Genomic DNA, 14,989 nt, shown 5'->3' on the forward strand with positions numbered 1-14,989 from the left:
CGGTCATGGTGGAACACACATGCAGAGACACGCACACACATGCTCTTGCACACACTTGTACACAGACATGCACACACAGACATGCACACACAGGCACACACCATGCACACACACACAGACATACACACAAAGACACACACACACACACACATCCCTCCATATCCATAGCCCAACAGCCACAGTCTCATGTCACCAGGAGACTCCAGAGCTCCTGTGGCACCCACCATTCCCCCGACTCAGCCTTGGGACAACTCTTCCTCCCCAGCTGCCGGCCCCTTCCTCCGCCCCCTACTCTACATGGCTGGCATCGCCCCAGAACCCACCACAAGCAGGGAACAGACGACCCAATACCACCCCGGGATTCTGCCTAGAAAGGAAACGTCCTTCCCACCTGCCTTCAGATCTCAACTGCCCCGACACCAGGCATCCTCCCTCTGGCCTAGGACAGACAAGGGAGCGACTCCTTGGTCATCCCTGGTCCCCCTGCACCCTCACCTCTCCCTCCTGACGGAGACTTTCCCCTCAGTACTTAAACCTGGCCCACCGCCAAAGTAAGAGCCCGGCCGACAGGCTCACCAAAGATATCCTGCAGAGCAACATGCAGCCTAAACCTAAGAATGACTTCCTGTCACTGACATAACACACATTCCACTTTGTATTCTTTAAATGCATGAAGCATTTTCTAATTAAAACTTTAGAATACATGCCCTCAAGGAAAGGCTGAGAGTGATACGGGAGTTCCTAAGAAGAGACGGCCAAGGGACAAGGTTCACTCACAAAATATAGAAATTAACTTCTCGTGAATGGAAGTTACCAGAGATTGGGGCAACTGGGATAGATGTTGGGGCGTTGGGGAGATGTTGATCAAAGGATATAATGTTACAGTTACATAAGATGAATAAGTTCAACAGATGTATTGCACAGCATGGTGACTATAGTTGATGATATATATTATTCTTGAAAAATGCTAAGAAAGTGAATGAGTGCTCTCACTACAAAAACAATGACTAAATGAGATAATGTGGATGTTAATTGGCTAGATTCAGCTATTCCGTAATATATATATATACTTCAAAACATCATGTTGTACACAACAAATACACGCAACTTTGTCAAGTTAAAAGTAAACTTTTAAAAATAGAAATTAACTTCTTTACTGTATAATATAAAAGAGCATTTCTGATAGGTTTGTAATGCATGCCTGTGTCGTGTTCTCATTCTCTTCTTATCAGTCACGTCAACAAGATGGAAGGAGGGAATGATACACGAATTTCAGAATTTCTTTTTTTTTTTTCTTTTTTTTTTTGAGACAGAGTCTCACTTTGTTGCCCGGGCTAGAGTGAGTGCCGTGGCATCAGCCTAGCTCACAGCAACCTCAGACTCCTGGGCTTAAGCGATCCTACTGCCTCAGCCTCCCGAGTAGCTGGGACTACAGGCATGAGCCACCATGCCTGGCTAATTTTTTTTTTTTTGTATATATATATTTTTAGTTGGCCAGATAATTTCTTTCTATTTTTAGTAGAGACGGGGTCTCACTGTTGCTCAGGCTGGTCTCGAACTCCTGACCTCGAGCGATCCACCCGCCTCGGCCTCCCAGAGCTAGGATTACAGGCGTGAGCCACCGCACCCGGCCTTCAGAATTTCTTCTTCTGGGATTTTCAGAGGACCCAGAACTGCAGCCCGTCCTCTTTGAGCTGTTCCTGTCCATGCACCTGATCACTGTGCTTGGGAACCTGCTCATCATCCTGGCCTCAGTCTCAAACTCCCACCTGCACACTCCCATGTACTTCTTCCTCTCCAATCTGTCCTTTGCAGACATCTGTTTTGCATCCACCACTGTCCCACAGCTGCTGGTGAATGTGCAGACACACAGCAAAGTCATATCCTATGCAGGCTGCATCACCCAGATGTACTTTTTCATACTCTTTGCAGGGTTGGATACCTTTATGCTGACCATGATGGCCTATGACCGCTTTGTGGCCATCTGTCACCCACTGCAGTACACGGTCATCATGAATCCCAGGCTCTGTGCATTGCTGGGTCTGGTGTCCTGGATCCTGAGTGTCCTGAATTCCTTGTTACAAAGCTTAATGGTGTTGCCACTGTCCTTCTGTACAGAGTTGGAAATCCCCCACTTTTTCTGTGAACTTAATCAGGTGGTCCACCTTGCCTGCTCCAACCCCTTCTTTAATGACACGATGATGTATCTGGCATCTGTGGTGCTGGGTGGTGGGACCCTCACTGATATCCTTTACTCTTACTCTAGAATAGTTTACTCCATACGTGCAATCTCCTCGGCTCAGGGGAAGTGTAAAGCATTTTCCACCTGTGCATCTCTCCTCTCGGTTGTCTCCTTATTGTACTGCACAATCCTAGGGGTGTACCTCGGCTCTGCTGCTACCCAGAATTTGTGCTCCAGTGCAATAGCTTTGGTGATGTACACAGTGGTCCCTCCCATGCTGAACCCCTTCATCAACAGTCTGCGGAAGAAAGACATAAGGAGGGCTCTGAGAAGATTCCTCAGTGGGGTGCAATGAAAGGGCCATTGTTCAAGTTTTGTCTGTGATTTCAGAGCTCTTCGTCTCAGAGCCAGAAATTGTGAGTCAACAACACCTAATGCACATATAAGAATAACATTCATAGGCTGTCAGGCAGATGGGAGTGGGGAGGAGGGAATTGGTATATATATACATAATGAGTGTGACGCTCACCATCTGGGGGATGGACACGCTTGAAGCTCTGACTTGTGGTGGGGGCAAGGGCAATATACCTAACCTAAACATTTGTACCCCCATAATATGCTGAAATAAAAAATAAAAAATATAAAGAAATTGTGATTCAATAGTCAGATCATTGAAGTAGACTTTGCACCTTTATTTATGTCCTGGAGTTTCAATCTCTTTGGTCTTAATTTCTTTATTGAATTCATGCCATTCTCTCTTAATGCTTTCTGCTCTCCAATATCCAACTCTTTTGTCCTCTGTCATTTTCCTACTTTCCTGACGTTATTGAAAACTGTGGTCAGAAACAAGTGGTTTCTGGTTGAAGCTGACAGACAAGTTCGATTTGGGGGAGGTCAATGTGAGCGGCAGTGGGAAGGTCTTCACAGAGAGTGGAACCTTGTATTTGAAGATGTAGGATTTTAGCTTCATTCTCCGCTGAGGAATTGCAGGATGGGGAGGGCATTAAGGTGGACATTAAATGATCTGCTTTAAACCATGGATTTCTCTGGTTCAATGACAATATTAGAATAGAGGGCTGCCAGCCTGGGAAGGCTAGGACAGATGACAAGGAACTGAAAGGAGGCTGTAGAAATGGGAACCGAGAGGTGAGAAAGGAATGGAACTGTTTGAGAGGGAGAAGGAAAAGATGAACTCTGTCTCATCACCAATGATAACCATTTATTTACTAAGAGGAACTATTGCAAATTACTTTAAAATTTTAATTGTCTGTTGACCACCTCAGGAAGATGGATACTGCTGTACCACTATAGAGGAAAAAATATTAATATTTAGAGATTCTGTAGTTTGTAGCAGCACGGATGAAACTGGAAGTGTCTATGTTGAGTGAAACAAGCCAGACACAAAGAAAAATGTCACATGCTCTCACTCATATGTGAAAGCTAATAAAGCTGATATCATGGAGGCAGTGAATAGAATGGTGGTTACAAAAGGCTGGAAAGTGTAGTGGGGACAGAAGGATGGAGACAGGTTGGTTAATAACAACAAAAATAGCATTAATAGGAATAAGATTGTTTCAGAGCACAATAGGGTAGGGTAAGTATAGTTAACAATAATTTAGTGTATATTTCAACAGAGCAAGAAGAGAAGATATGAAATGTTTCCAACACAAAGAAATGATAAATGTTTGAGGTGATAAATATCCTGATTATCCAGATATGATCATTACACATTGTGTACTTATATCAAAATATCACATGTACCCCTTTAATATTTACAAATATTATGTATCCATAAAAACAACATAAATCATTTAGAGTGGTTTTGTTGACTTTCCAAGTTCAAACAGCTGGTACATGGTAGATATGAGATGCCAAACCTGTTTTTTTCTGATTTCAAATGTTTTGCATTTACTATCATTTAGAAAAGTCTTTTACTGTGGCTTCTTTGAAAACCCCCACTTTTGTTGTAATTTGTTCTCTATTTCATTTGTTGAATTGTGGATTTATTTTCTTTGCTCATTTTTTTCTCTTAGAATGTTCAATCTATAAAGTGTCTTGAGACTATAGAGATACCACTCCTTATTCTTGATTAATTACTCTGAGCATCAAGGGTATTTAACCAGGATTGGAATCCTGGCAGAACCAAGGAAGATTTCTTCATCACAACCTCTCATGGACCACCTGTGTATACCAGATCTTTTCCCCCCACTCCCATCCCGTCATGCCCATTTGTTTCTTTTCTCTCTGTTTATTCAGGACGTTTTATGTTTTGTTAAATATAGAGCACAAAAATGTCCTATAAAAATGAAATCCCAAGTCAACATGTCCATGAGAAGATTACCAACTGGAATTCGCTGCTCTGTCTTCATCTTTAGAAGGCTATGTGAATTTAGAGAGCTCTGAGCAACACTCCAATGAGGGACTCTCAGAGTCTCAAAGTTTCAGCAGTAGGGAGGAAGCCATCTCATTCTCCAACACCCCCCAACACCATCTTTCATCATGTCACTGTTGCTTGTTTACCGCATGACACAGGCTTCTTTTTGAGCCGTGGTTTTACGAAACAAACACCTTCCTCAGGGCTTGTGCATTAATCATTCCCTCTGCCAGGCACACCTGTCCCCACCACAGATATCCTCAGGGGTCCCACCCTCTCTTCCTGGAGGTCTCTGTTCAAATGTCACCTTGTCTGCTGGTCTTGCCCGGACACACACAAAAGAATAGCACTCCCTATCCACTCTCTTTTATGTTTGCTTTCATTGTCTTCTAAGAACTTATAACCATTTAACATGTCACATGATTATTTCTTGATCAGCTCATATTCTTTCTCCATCAAACTGAATTGTAAGCAAGCTATGTTCATTACCTAAACAGTGCCTGGAATATGGTTGACACTCTGTATAACTCAAATGCATGAAAGAATTTCTCATTAAACTGGAGAATATACGAACTCATGGTGGTAATACTCACTGGGTGCCTGTCAGGTGGGGTGGGTGGGAGTGGGGTAAACCCACAACTAATGGAACCAGAACACATTGTATCGGGTAGGGACATGCTCATAGCCCTGGCTTGGGTGGGGCAAACGCATTACATATAACAAAATGTTTGTACCCCCATAATATCCTGAATTAAAAAGAATAAAATAAAAATAAAAAAGAAACAGTTCTTGGGGAAACAAATAAGAAACAAGTTAAATATACAAAATATAGAAATTAATTTATTAACTGCAAAAATAAAGTGTAACATTTCAACTATGTGAGTGTTACCCTCTTGAGTGAAAATGAGTCACATTATTTTTCTCTTTCCCGGTGGTTACCTCCACAACATGCAGCTAGGAAATGGCACAAAAATTTCAGTTTCTTCTGGGACTTTCAGAGGAACCAGAATTGCAGCCTATCCTCTTTGGGCTGTTCCTTTCCATGTACTTGTTCACAATTCTCGGGAACATGCTCATTATCCTGGCCACAATTTCAGACTCCCACCTCCGTGCCCCCATGTGCTTCTTCCTCTCCAACCTGTCCTTTGTAGACATCTGTTTTGTCTCTACCACGGTCCCAAAGATGCTGGTGAATATCAAGACACACAGAAAAGTCATATTCTATGCAGGCTGTGTCACCCAGATGCACTTTTCCATAACCTTTGCAGAGTTGGACATCTTCCTCCTGACCGTGATGGCCTATGACTGGTTTGTGGCCATCTGTCACCCACTGCAGTACATGGTCATCATGAACCCCAGGCTCTGTGGACTGCTGGTTCTGGCTTCCTGGATCATAAGTGGCCTGAATTCCTTGTTACAAAGCATAATGGTGCTATGGCTGTCCTTCTGTACAAACTTGGAAATCCGTCACTTTTTCTGTGAACTTAGATACTCCACCTTGCCTGTTCTGACACCTTTGTTCATGACGTGGTGATACATATTGCAGCTGTGGTGCTGGCTGTTTTTCCTCTTGCTGGGATCCTTTACTCTTACTCTCAGATAGTTTCCTCCATACGTGCAATCTCCTCAGCTCAGGGGAAGTATAAAGCATTTTCCACCTGTGCATCTGACCTCTCGGTTGTCTCTCTATTTTATTGTACCTACCTAGGGGTGTACCTCAGCTCTGCTGCTACACACAACTCACACTCCAGCGCAACAGCCTCGGTGATGTACATGGTGGTCACTCCCATGCTGAACACCTTCATCTACAGTCTGAGGAATAATGGCATAAACAGGGCTCAGAGAAGATTCCTTAGGAGGGGAATTATTAAAGCATAAATTGCCCTGTGGCTAAAGAAGTGCCCGTGATAACAGGGTCAAAGCTTCATAGCCAGAAATGAAGAAAATCTGATTAGATGGTTGGATTTAGAACTTGTTTCTTTTCTTTGTCTCCTGGAAATTAAATGACTTTGATTTCAAATTCTTTATACAATTTAAGTAACTCACCTCATTAAGATTTCTGCTCCATTTGATATCTGGACAGTTTTCCTCTTTGTCTATTTTTATATTTTTACAAGGTGATCCCAAACATGGATCAGAAATACTTAAAAAAATCTTCATTCATTTTTTTGAGCAACATGTATTTCTTCTGAATAATTTTTTTCTCAAATGCATAGGCTGAGTAATTTTCATTTTCTCCTACTGAAAAAATTGTCATGTGTCATATTATGTTCTCCTATGGGGGAAAAAGAGACTACACTTGGCAACTAAGGTCATTTATATAATTTTATAGTAAAGAAAAGCCTGACACCACAATTTTCCAATTTTTGTGTCCATCATTCTTGTGTATGTCACTACCTAAACTGTACTTCCTGACAATGTATCATTTAATACACCAGTTTGACAAAAATTGATCATCTGCATGTCTTCAAGGGAAGTCTACATAACAAGACAAATTTGAGTCAATGGTTTTTTAGTATGGCCTTAGAGTCTGAGCCAAATATAAATAAAATGTAGTAAATTTTAAATTATACATTTTGTGATGATGCAAAATATTTCTTTTTCATTCTTTGTATCTACTCATTGAAGTATGGAAGACTGTTCATGTATAAGGAGGGATTGTTCTTTGCAGTGAAAGGTGGGTTGGCTAATTTTATGTTTTGTTATTTAATTGTCTTCCAGTTCTGCTAGAAAACTTCCAGTTCTGCATACATGTATGAGTGTCCCATTGCTATCAATGAACTATCACCCCCTTTTTCTAAATCTTGTTGTAATCACTGTATGGGTGGTGAATGAACCAGTTCAATATCACTGAGCGTAAATCTCCCTTGTGCTAAGAGATCTCCTTAAACTTCATGTCAAAGATTTCCTCACAGGATAGTTTGAATTTCTGTACAGTCATGTGACTCAGGGTCACAAGTTTTCCTGTACAAACATGCATGTCCTTCCAAGCTCCCCTGATTACCTGGAAAGAAACTTCCATGTAGTAGTAACTTTTTTATACAATATTCTAAAATAAAGTTGAATAACAGAATAGTAATGAATGTAAACAAGCACCACATGTACTCACCATCAAATTGGTATTAACTGATCAACACTTAAGTGCACATATAGTAATAACATTCATCAGGTGTTGGGCAGGTGGGAGGGAGTAGGAGGGGATGGTCATATACACACGTACTGGGTGCGGTGCGCACCGTCTGGGGGATGGATAAGGAGAAAGATTCAGTGTAGAGTTCTGAATGTAAGAGAAGAGATTGGAGTCACTAGAGACTCCAAGGTACCCAGAAGGGACAGCATGAAGTGATGTACAAGAAGCAATGCCAGCCTACCTTTTAGTTGAATATAGGTTTTATGACCACTAAGTCTTTGCTTATGCAGAAAATAAAACAATGATGCTTTCTTCGTCTGGTCACGCTATGACATCTTCTGCATTTTTCAGAGTGAACATAGTTCTCCTATGGAGGTTTTCTAATTTGTTAAGATCTTTCTTTTTGTGCAGTCCATGAAAGAGCAGAAATACTCTATAATTATTCCACTGTTACAAAGTACACATGGAATATAACCAATATTAATCACCATGTAGATATTTTATAGGTATCACCTGTTACAAACATTCTGAAATTTATTATGACCCATGACATTTTAGAAAATTCACAAATAAAAGGAAATTATAAAACAAATTCCTAAATAACCACCTGAGTTACAAGTATGAATTTTTTTTTTTTTTTTTTTTGAGACAGAGTCTCGCTTTGTTGCCTGGGCTAGAGTGAGTGCCGTGGCGTCAGTCTAGCGCATAGCAACCCTAAACTCCTGGGCATCAGCCTAGCGCATAGCAACCCTAAACTCCTGGGCTTAAGTGATCCTACTGCCTCAGCCTCCTGAGTAGCTGGGACTACAGGCATGTGCCACCATGCCCGGCTAACTTTTTCTATGTATATTTTTAGTTGGCCAGATAATTTCTTTCTATTTTTAGTAGAGACCGGGTCTCGCTCTTGCTCAGGCTGGTGATTGCATTTTTTATATAAGAATTGGAATGTTTCAACACATTTGGCATATGTCAGTTAGTTCTTTCATGCAAGTTTCAGTGTATGTGAGGGGAATCTGTGAAAGTTTATGAATCTTGTGTAGGCAAATGCATCCATCAGTCATATTTTGTTTTCCTCATTGCTTTATAAATGTAGAACAGTCTTCTGCACAATTTGGCTAAATAAATTGCCATATATATATATATATATATATATATGTATATATGTATATATATATTTCCCAGTTGTTTTCACACCTCTGTCATTCCTATTTGTGACTTTTTTTAAAATTAGATCTATTTCCAGAAGTTGCATCACCTTTGGCCATCATTTGTAAATCACTGTTTATCATCTCACTAAGGTGATGTGCGAATTTCTCCTGGGGGAGATTTTGTCCCCCAGGGGATATTGAGCAATGCCTTGTTTGGCTTTCAACCCGGGGAAGGGTCAGTAGAGAATAGGGATGCTGGGAAACATAATGTAATGCGCAGGAAAGACCCCATCACAATAAATGACCTGACCAAGAATTTCAATAGTGTAGGCATTGACAAACCTTCCGTTAATGAATATCTGTATTTTCAATACTTATAGTTTTGTCTAGATTGTTTTCTTAAGGTTTTGCAGCACTACACATTTCTGCCAGCAAAATTGAAGAGTCTTCCTTTGCTATCTGTTTAAAACTTTGAACCCCACACAATGTGGCAGCTCTTTAAGATTTTCCCAGGTTGAAGGGTTTGAATGAGATTTCTTTTTGTTGTCTTAAACTATTACTGGTTTGAGTAAAGATGCATATATATGATCACCCTTTTGCTTTGCTTATTATTGTTTACCAAGTTTTCTACAGTCATCACCATTTCAAGTGATTTTTGCAGATTAATGTTTCTTCATTGATTTTTAAGAATATATTTGTGGTCACAAAAAATTTCAAATTTTTTAGTTATCTATCTATTTATAAATATATATATATATTCACACTTCTGTTTCTTGCCTTAGTTAAAATGATTTGCCTATAATGTAGATTTTATATGTAGTTTTCTACATATTCATGTAACAAGTATTCTTTACTTTTATACTAAGGTCTTTAAATATGATAATTCTTTGTAAGATGTGAGACAGAGATTGAACTTTATTATCTTCCAGGTAGATAGACATTCATACCAGCGTTTATTCAGTAATCCAGCCTTTTCCAACTAAATTGAAATACAGCCTTGTCGTGTATTAAATGTCCACATACACTGAGACTTGTTTCCTGATCCATTCCACAAACAAAGAATATGTGTTATGTGCCAGAGCATTCTAAGATAATTATATATTTTATAACTTGATGTATAGGTTATGGGCAATTATATAATCAATCCGTTTTGATATTATTAAATTATTATTATTTTGTCATATTTCAATTAATTTTTGTCCCATCCAATTTTGTTTAATACAGTACATTTGAAATAATAAAGTTAATGGGGCTCTATTCCCTGACATTCTTTTTATTTCTTAACTTCTCATTGTTTTAAGTTTTCTATATAATGCGCACGTATTCATATACCTCTGTGAAAATAGCAAAGCAATCAAAGCAGGTGAAATTCCTGTTCTTCTGGAACTTTTGATCTAATGGTGAACACAATGGAATGCAATGGCTCTGTGTGTGATGTAATGCTCTCAGGGATAAATCATACACAGGAGCTTATCCTAAGCAGGAGAGGATTACCACGGTGTGCACAGGATTTTATAGAGTACGGTCTAGGGATGTCTTTGCATGTTAGATGAAGACCAGAGCCAAGGCTAGAATATGACTATTGGATTTGTCAAAAAAAGAGATCAAAATGTAAAGACCAAGAATAACAAACAAGAAAAAATGCCACACAAAATATGAGAAAGGGGCTGCCCCATAAAATCACTTTTGAAAATTGTTCAGCAGTTTCTTATGAACAAATAGGACCCATATGACCCAGTAATTCAAGTCCTAGGTAAATACAAGAGAAATAAAAAGATATGTTTTGCATGTGAAAAACAAAAACCAATTGATCTGCCTGAGTAACATAGCAAGATCCCATATCTACAAAAAATTTTGAAAACTTAGCTGGTTGTGTTGGTGCACACCTATGGTCCCAGCTATTTGGGAGGCTAAAACAGGAGGATTGCCTGAGCCCAGGACTTTGAGGTTACAGTGAGCTATGATGACGCCACTGCACTCTAGCCTGGGTGACAGGGTGAGAACCTGTCTCAAAAAAAAAAAAAAAAAAAAAAATAGTTGCTCCAATAAACTTAGAATAGGCACTCCCAAAAAATAAGTCCTCTGCTGTTTCACCTAGAAATGCCCAAACTTAGTGGTTCTTTGTATATTTCCTTTGTTGAATTATTGATTTATACCATTTGCTCATTTTTTTTCATTGCTATTCTCTGTCTGTAAGTGTCTTGACACAGAAAAGATATCATATGTCTGTCACTTTGTAGATTTATCTTTATCTTTTATTATCTTTGCTGAGCATCAAGGGGATACCAAGGAATTGGAAAGTCTCCAAAAGAAAGAAAGATTTTGATTGTTTAGTGTCTCTCAGGGCTCACTTTAGCTTATTTGATCTTCTGCCCACCCCTCTCAGGTCAAATTAATTCCTCTTTCTCTATTTATTGGACAGAATTTTTAAAATATATTTCTTTAATCACAAGGTAGAAATTGGCCATGCCAAAATGGAGTCCTAAGGTTACATATATATGGGAGATTTCCAAACTGGAATTTCTGGGTATCATTTCTGTATTTTCTCCAGGAAACATAATTGAAATTGACAAATTGTCTGGCATCCATTCATTTCTGGATAAAGATATGGAGCCCAGTGTGACTGAGGTGAGAAGAACATAGGCTGAATACAGCCTCAGGAGGGCAGGCTGTGCTGCTTGTGTATATGATCTGTGTGCTTGTGTGTGTGTGTGTGTGTGTGTGTGCATAAATTTAGGATGAGATCAGGTTTCAGAGAATGGGGACCTTGGCTCAATATATTCCAAAAGGTAACTTACAATATTATATAAAGGCCAGAACTCAAGGCTATAGCAATGAATATATAGGGACACGTTTCAATCCATGGGACACCTTTGCAACTAAATTAATGAAGTACAAACACAACAACATCTGGACAGAGGGACTCCTTGTGTCTGCAGCTTCAAGGCACCTCCCTCCTCAACATCCTCTGACACCTTCAGTCATGTCTCTCCTCTTGCTCATTACCCTGCCACACTGGCTTCCTTGTTGGCCTTGAACATTTGAAAGAAGCACATTCCTCAGAGTCATTCATCGGTCGTTTCTTCTGTCTCACACACACTACTTCCTTCTGCGGGGAACATGGTGACTCCTGCCCTGCCTTCGTTGTGGTCTCTGCTCAGTTGTGACCTTGTCTGCTGCTCTTCCCAGAACACCTGGGAAAAATAGCACCCCCTTCACACTTTCCTTTTTACCTTCTTTCTTGTTCCTCATAGTATTCATCACCATCTGACAACAGTATATGGTATTATTTATTTGCTTTTATCATTCTCCGTCCCTAGACTGTAGGGATTTTGTTTTCTAGCACCATTCACTCATTGTCTAGACAATGCCTGGAACATGTCAAAATTTACTTTATATTCTTCAAATGCATGAAAGATTTTCTAATTAAAACTTTAGAATGAATGCCCTCAAGGAAAGGCTGAGTGTGGGACAGGAGTCCCTAATCAGAGATGGTCAAGGGATCCCTTAACAGGGACAAGATTCACACACAGTATATAGAAATTATCTTCTTGGGAATTGAGGTTACTGGAGCCTGGGGAAGTTGGGGTAGGGAGTTTGAGAGATGTTGGCCAAAGGATATAACATTACAGTTATGTAGAAGAAATAAATTCAAAAGATGTACAAACATGGTGACTATAGATGATGATGATATATTTTGCTCTTGAAAAATGCTAAGAAAGTAGATAAGTGTTTTCACCACAAAAATGATAACTAAGCGAGGTAATGTAGATGTTATTTGGCTAGATTTTGCTATTCCATAAGTATATATACTTCAAAACATCATGTTGTACAGAATAAATACACACAACTTTATTTGTCAACTTAAACATAAACTTTCAAAAATAGAAATTAACTCCTTTACTGTAGAATATAGGAGAGCATTTCTGATATGTTTGTAATGCATGCCTATGCCATGTTCTGTTTCTCTCTCTCTCTCTCTCTCTCTCTTTTTTTTATCAGTCATATCAACCACATAGTTCCAAGGAATGATACACCAATTTCAGAGTTTTTTCTTCTGGGATTTTCAGAGGACCCAGAATTACAACGCATCCTTTTTGGGCTGTTCCTCTCCATGCACCTGATCACTGTGTTTGGGAACCTGCTCATCACCCTGGCCACAATCTCAGACTCCCACGTGCACACCCCCATGTACTTCTTCCTCTCCAATCTGTCCTTTGCAGACATCTGTTTTGTGTCCACCACTGTCCCACAGATGCTGGTGAATGTGCAGACACACAGCAAAGTCATATCCTATGCAGGCTGCATCACCCAGATGTACTTTTTCTTGCTCTTTGCAGGGTTGGATACCTTTATGCTGACCATGATGGCCTATGACCTGTTTGTAGCCATCTGTCACCCCCCTGCACTACACGGTCATCATGAACCCCAGGCTCTGTGGGCTGCTGGTTCTGGTGTCCTGGATCGTAGGTGTCCTGAATTCCTTGTTACAAAGCTTAATGGTGGCGTGGTTGTCCTTCTGTACAGACTTGGAAATCCCCCACTTTTTCTGTGAACTTAATCAGGTGGTCCACCTTGCCTGCTCCAACCCCTTCTTTAATGACATGATGATGTATCTGGCATCTGTGGTGCAGGGTGGCAGGACCCTCACTGGTATCCTTTACTCTTACTCTAGAATAGTTTACTCCATATGTGCAATCTCCTCAGCTCGGGGGAAGTATAAAGCATCTTCCACCTGTGCATCTCACCTCTTGGTCATCTCCTTATTTTATTGTACATGCCTCGGGGTGTACCTCAGCTCTGCTGCTACACAAAACTCACACTCCAGCGCAACAGCCTCGGTGATGTACACGGCGGTCACTCCAATGCTGAACCCCTTCATCTACAGCCTGAGGAATAATGACATAAAGAGGGCTCTGAGAAGATTCCTTGTGAGGGGGATTATTAAAGCATAAATTGTCCTGGAGCTGAAGAAGTCCCTGTGATAACAGGGCTCAAAGCTTCACAACCAGAAATGAAGAAAATCTGATCAAATTGTGGATTTAGAACTTATTTCTTCTATTTGTCTCCTGGAATTTCCATGAGTTTGCTTTCAAACTCTTTATACAATTTAAGTATTAATAACTCACTTCATTACAATTTCTGCTCCATTTGATGTCTATGCAGTTCTCTTTGTCCATTTTAGTATATTTACATGTTGATCCCAAATAAATGTTGATCAGAAATATATAAAAATCCCCATTCAATTTTTGGAGCAACATGGATTTTTAAGAATAACTTTTTTTCTGAAATACATATAGTCAGTAACTTTCATTGTCTCCTACTGAAAAAAACCTGTCATGTGTTATATTATGTTCTCCTATGGGGGAAAAGAGAGTACACGTGGCAACTAAGGCCATTTATATAATTTTATACTAAAGAAAAGCCTGACACCACAGTTTTCCAATTTTGTGTCCATCATTCCTGTGTATGTCACCACCTAAACTTTACTTCCTGACAATGTACAATTTAACACCCCAGCTTGGCAAACTGATTATCATCTACAAGTCTTCAAGGGGAGTCTATATCACAAGACACATTTCAATAAGTGGCTTTACAGTCAAAGACATATTTAAATAAAAGGAAATAAATTTTAAATAGTACATTTTGTGTTGATGGAAAATATTTATTATTCATTCTTTACATATACTTATTGAAATATGGAAGACTGTTCATATATAAAGAGGGATCGTTCTTTGCATTCAAAGGTGGGTTGGATGTTTTTATGTTTTATTACTGAATTATCTTTCCACTTCTGCATACATATATGCGTCCTCACATTGCTACTGATGAATTAGCACCAGCTTTTCTAAATTTTCCATAATCATTAAATGGGTGGTGAATGAGCCATTTCAATATCACTTACCATAAATCTGCCTTATGCTAAGAAATCTCTTTAAACTTAATGTCAAAGGATTCCTCACAAGAGAGTTTGAATTTCTGTCCAGTCATTAGATTCAGGGTCACGCTATTTCCTGTACAAACATACATGTCCTTCCAACCTCCCGATTACCTGGAAAGAAACCTCCATGTAGTAGTAACTTTTAAATATAATATTCTAAAATATGAGTAATACAATAATCATGAATGTAGTCTTCAAATATCAGAATAAAGGC

At 39.5% G+C, this 14,989-nt stretch overlaps 1 protein-coding gene and 2 pseudogenes across 1 annotated transcript; all 3 read left to right on the forward strand.

The window, feature by feature from the left end:
• The first annotated feature begins 1,043 nt into the window (after positions 1-1,043).
• LOC123634913 (olfactory receptor 7A10-like) lies at positions 1,044-2,705 on the forward strand. The gene is made up of 2 exons (XM_045546590.1): positions 1,044-1,271; positions 1,634-2,705. Exons 1-2 carry the CDS (start codon positions 1,198-1,200, stop codon positions 2,535-2,537), a joined length of 978 nt encoding a protein of 325 aa, XP_045402546.1. The 5' UTR covers positions 1,044-1,197; the 3' UTR covers positions 2,538-2,705.
• Positions 2,706-5,504: 2,799 nt separating this feature from the next.
• Positions 5,505-6,434, forward strand: LOC123635936 (annotated as a pseudogene).
• A 6,499-nt stretch (positions 6,435-12,933) lies between these two features.
• Positions 12,934-13,789, forward strand: LOC123636002 (annotated as a pseudogene).
• The last annotated feature ends 1,200 nt before the right edge of the window (positions 13,790-14,989 follow it).

This window comes from Lemur catta, chromosome 1 (genome assembly GCF_020740605.2).
Source record: "Lemur catta isolate mLemCat1 chromosome 1, mLemCat1.pri, whole genome shotgun sequence".
In the NCBI taxonomy this organism is placed as follows: domain Eukaryota; kingdom Metazoa; phylum Chordata; class Mammalia; order Primates; family Lemuridae; genus Lemur; species Lemur catta.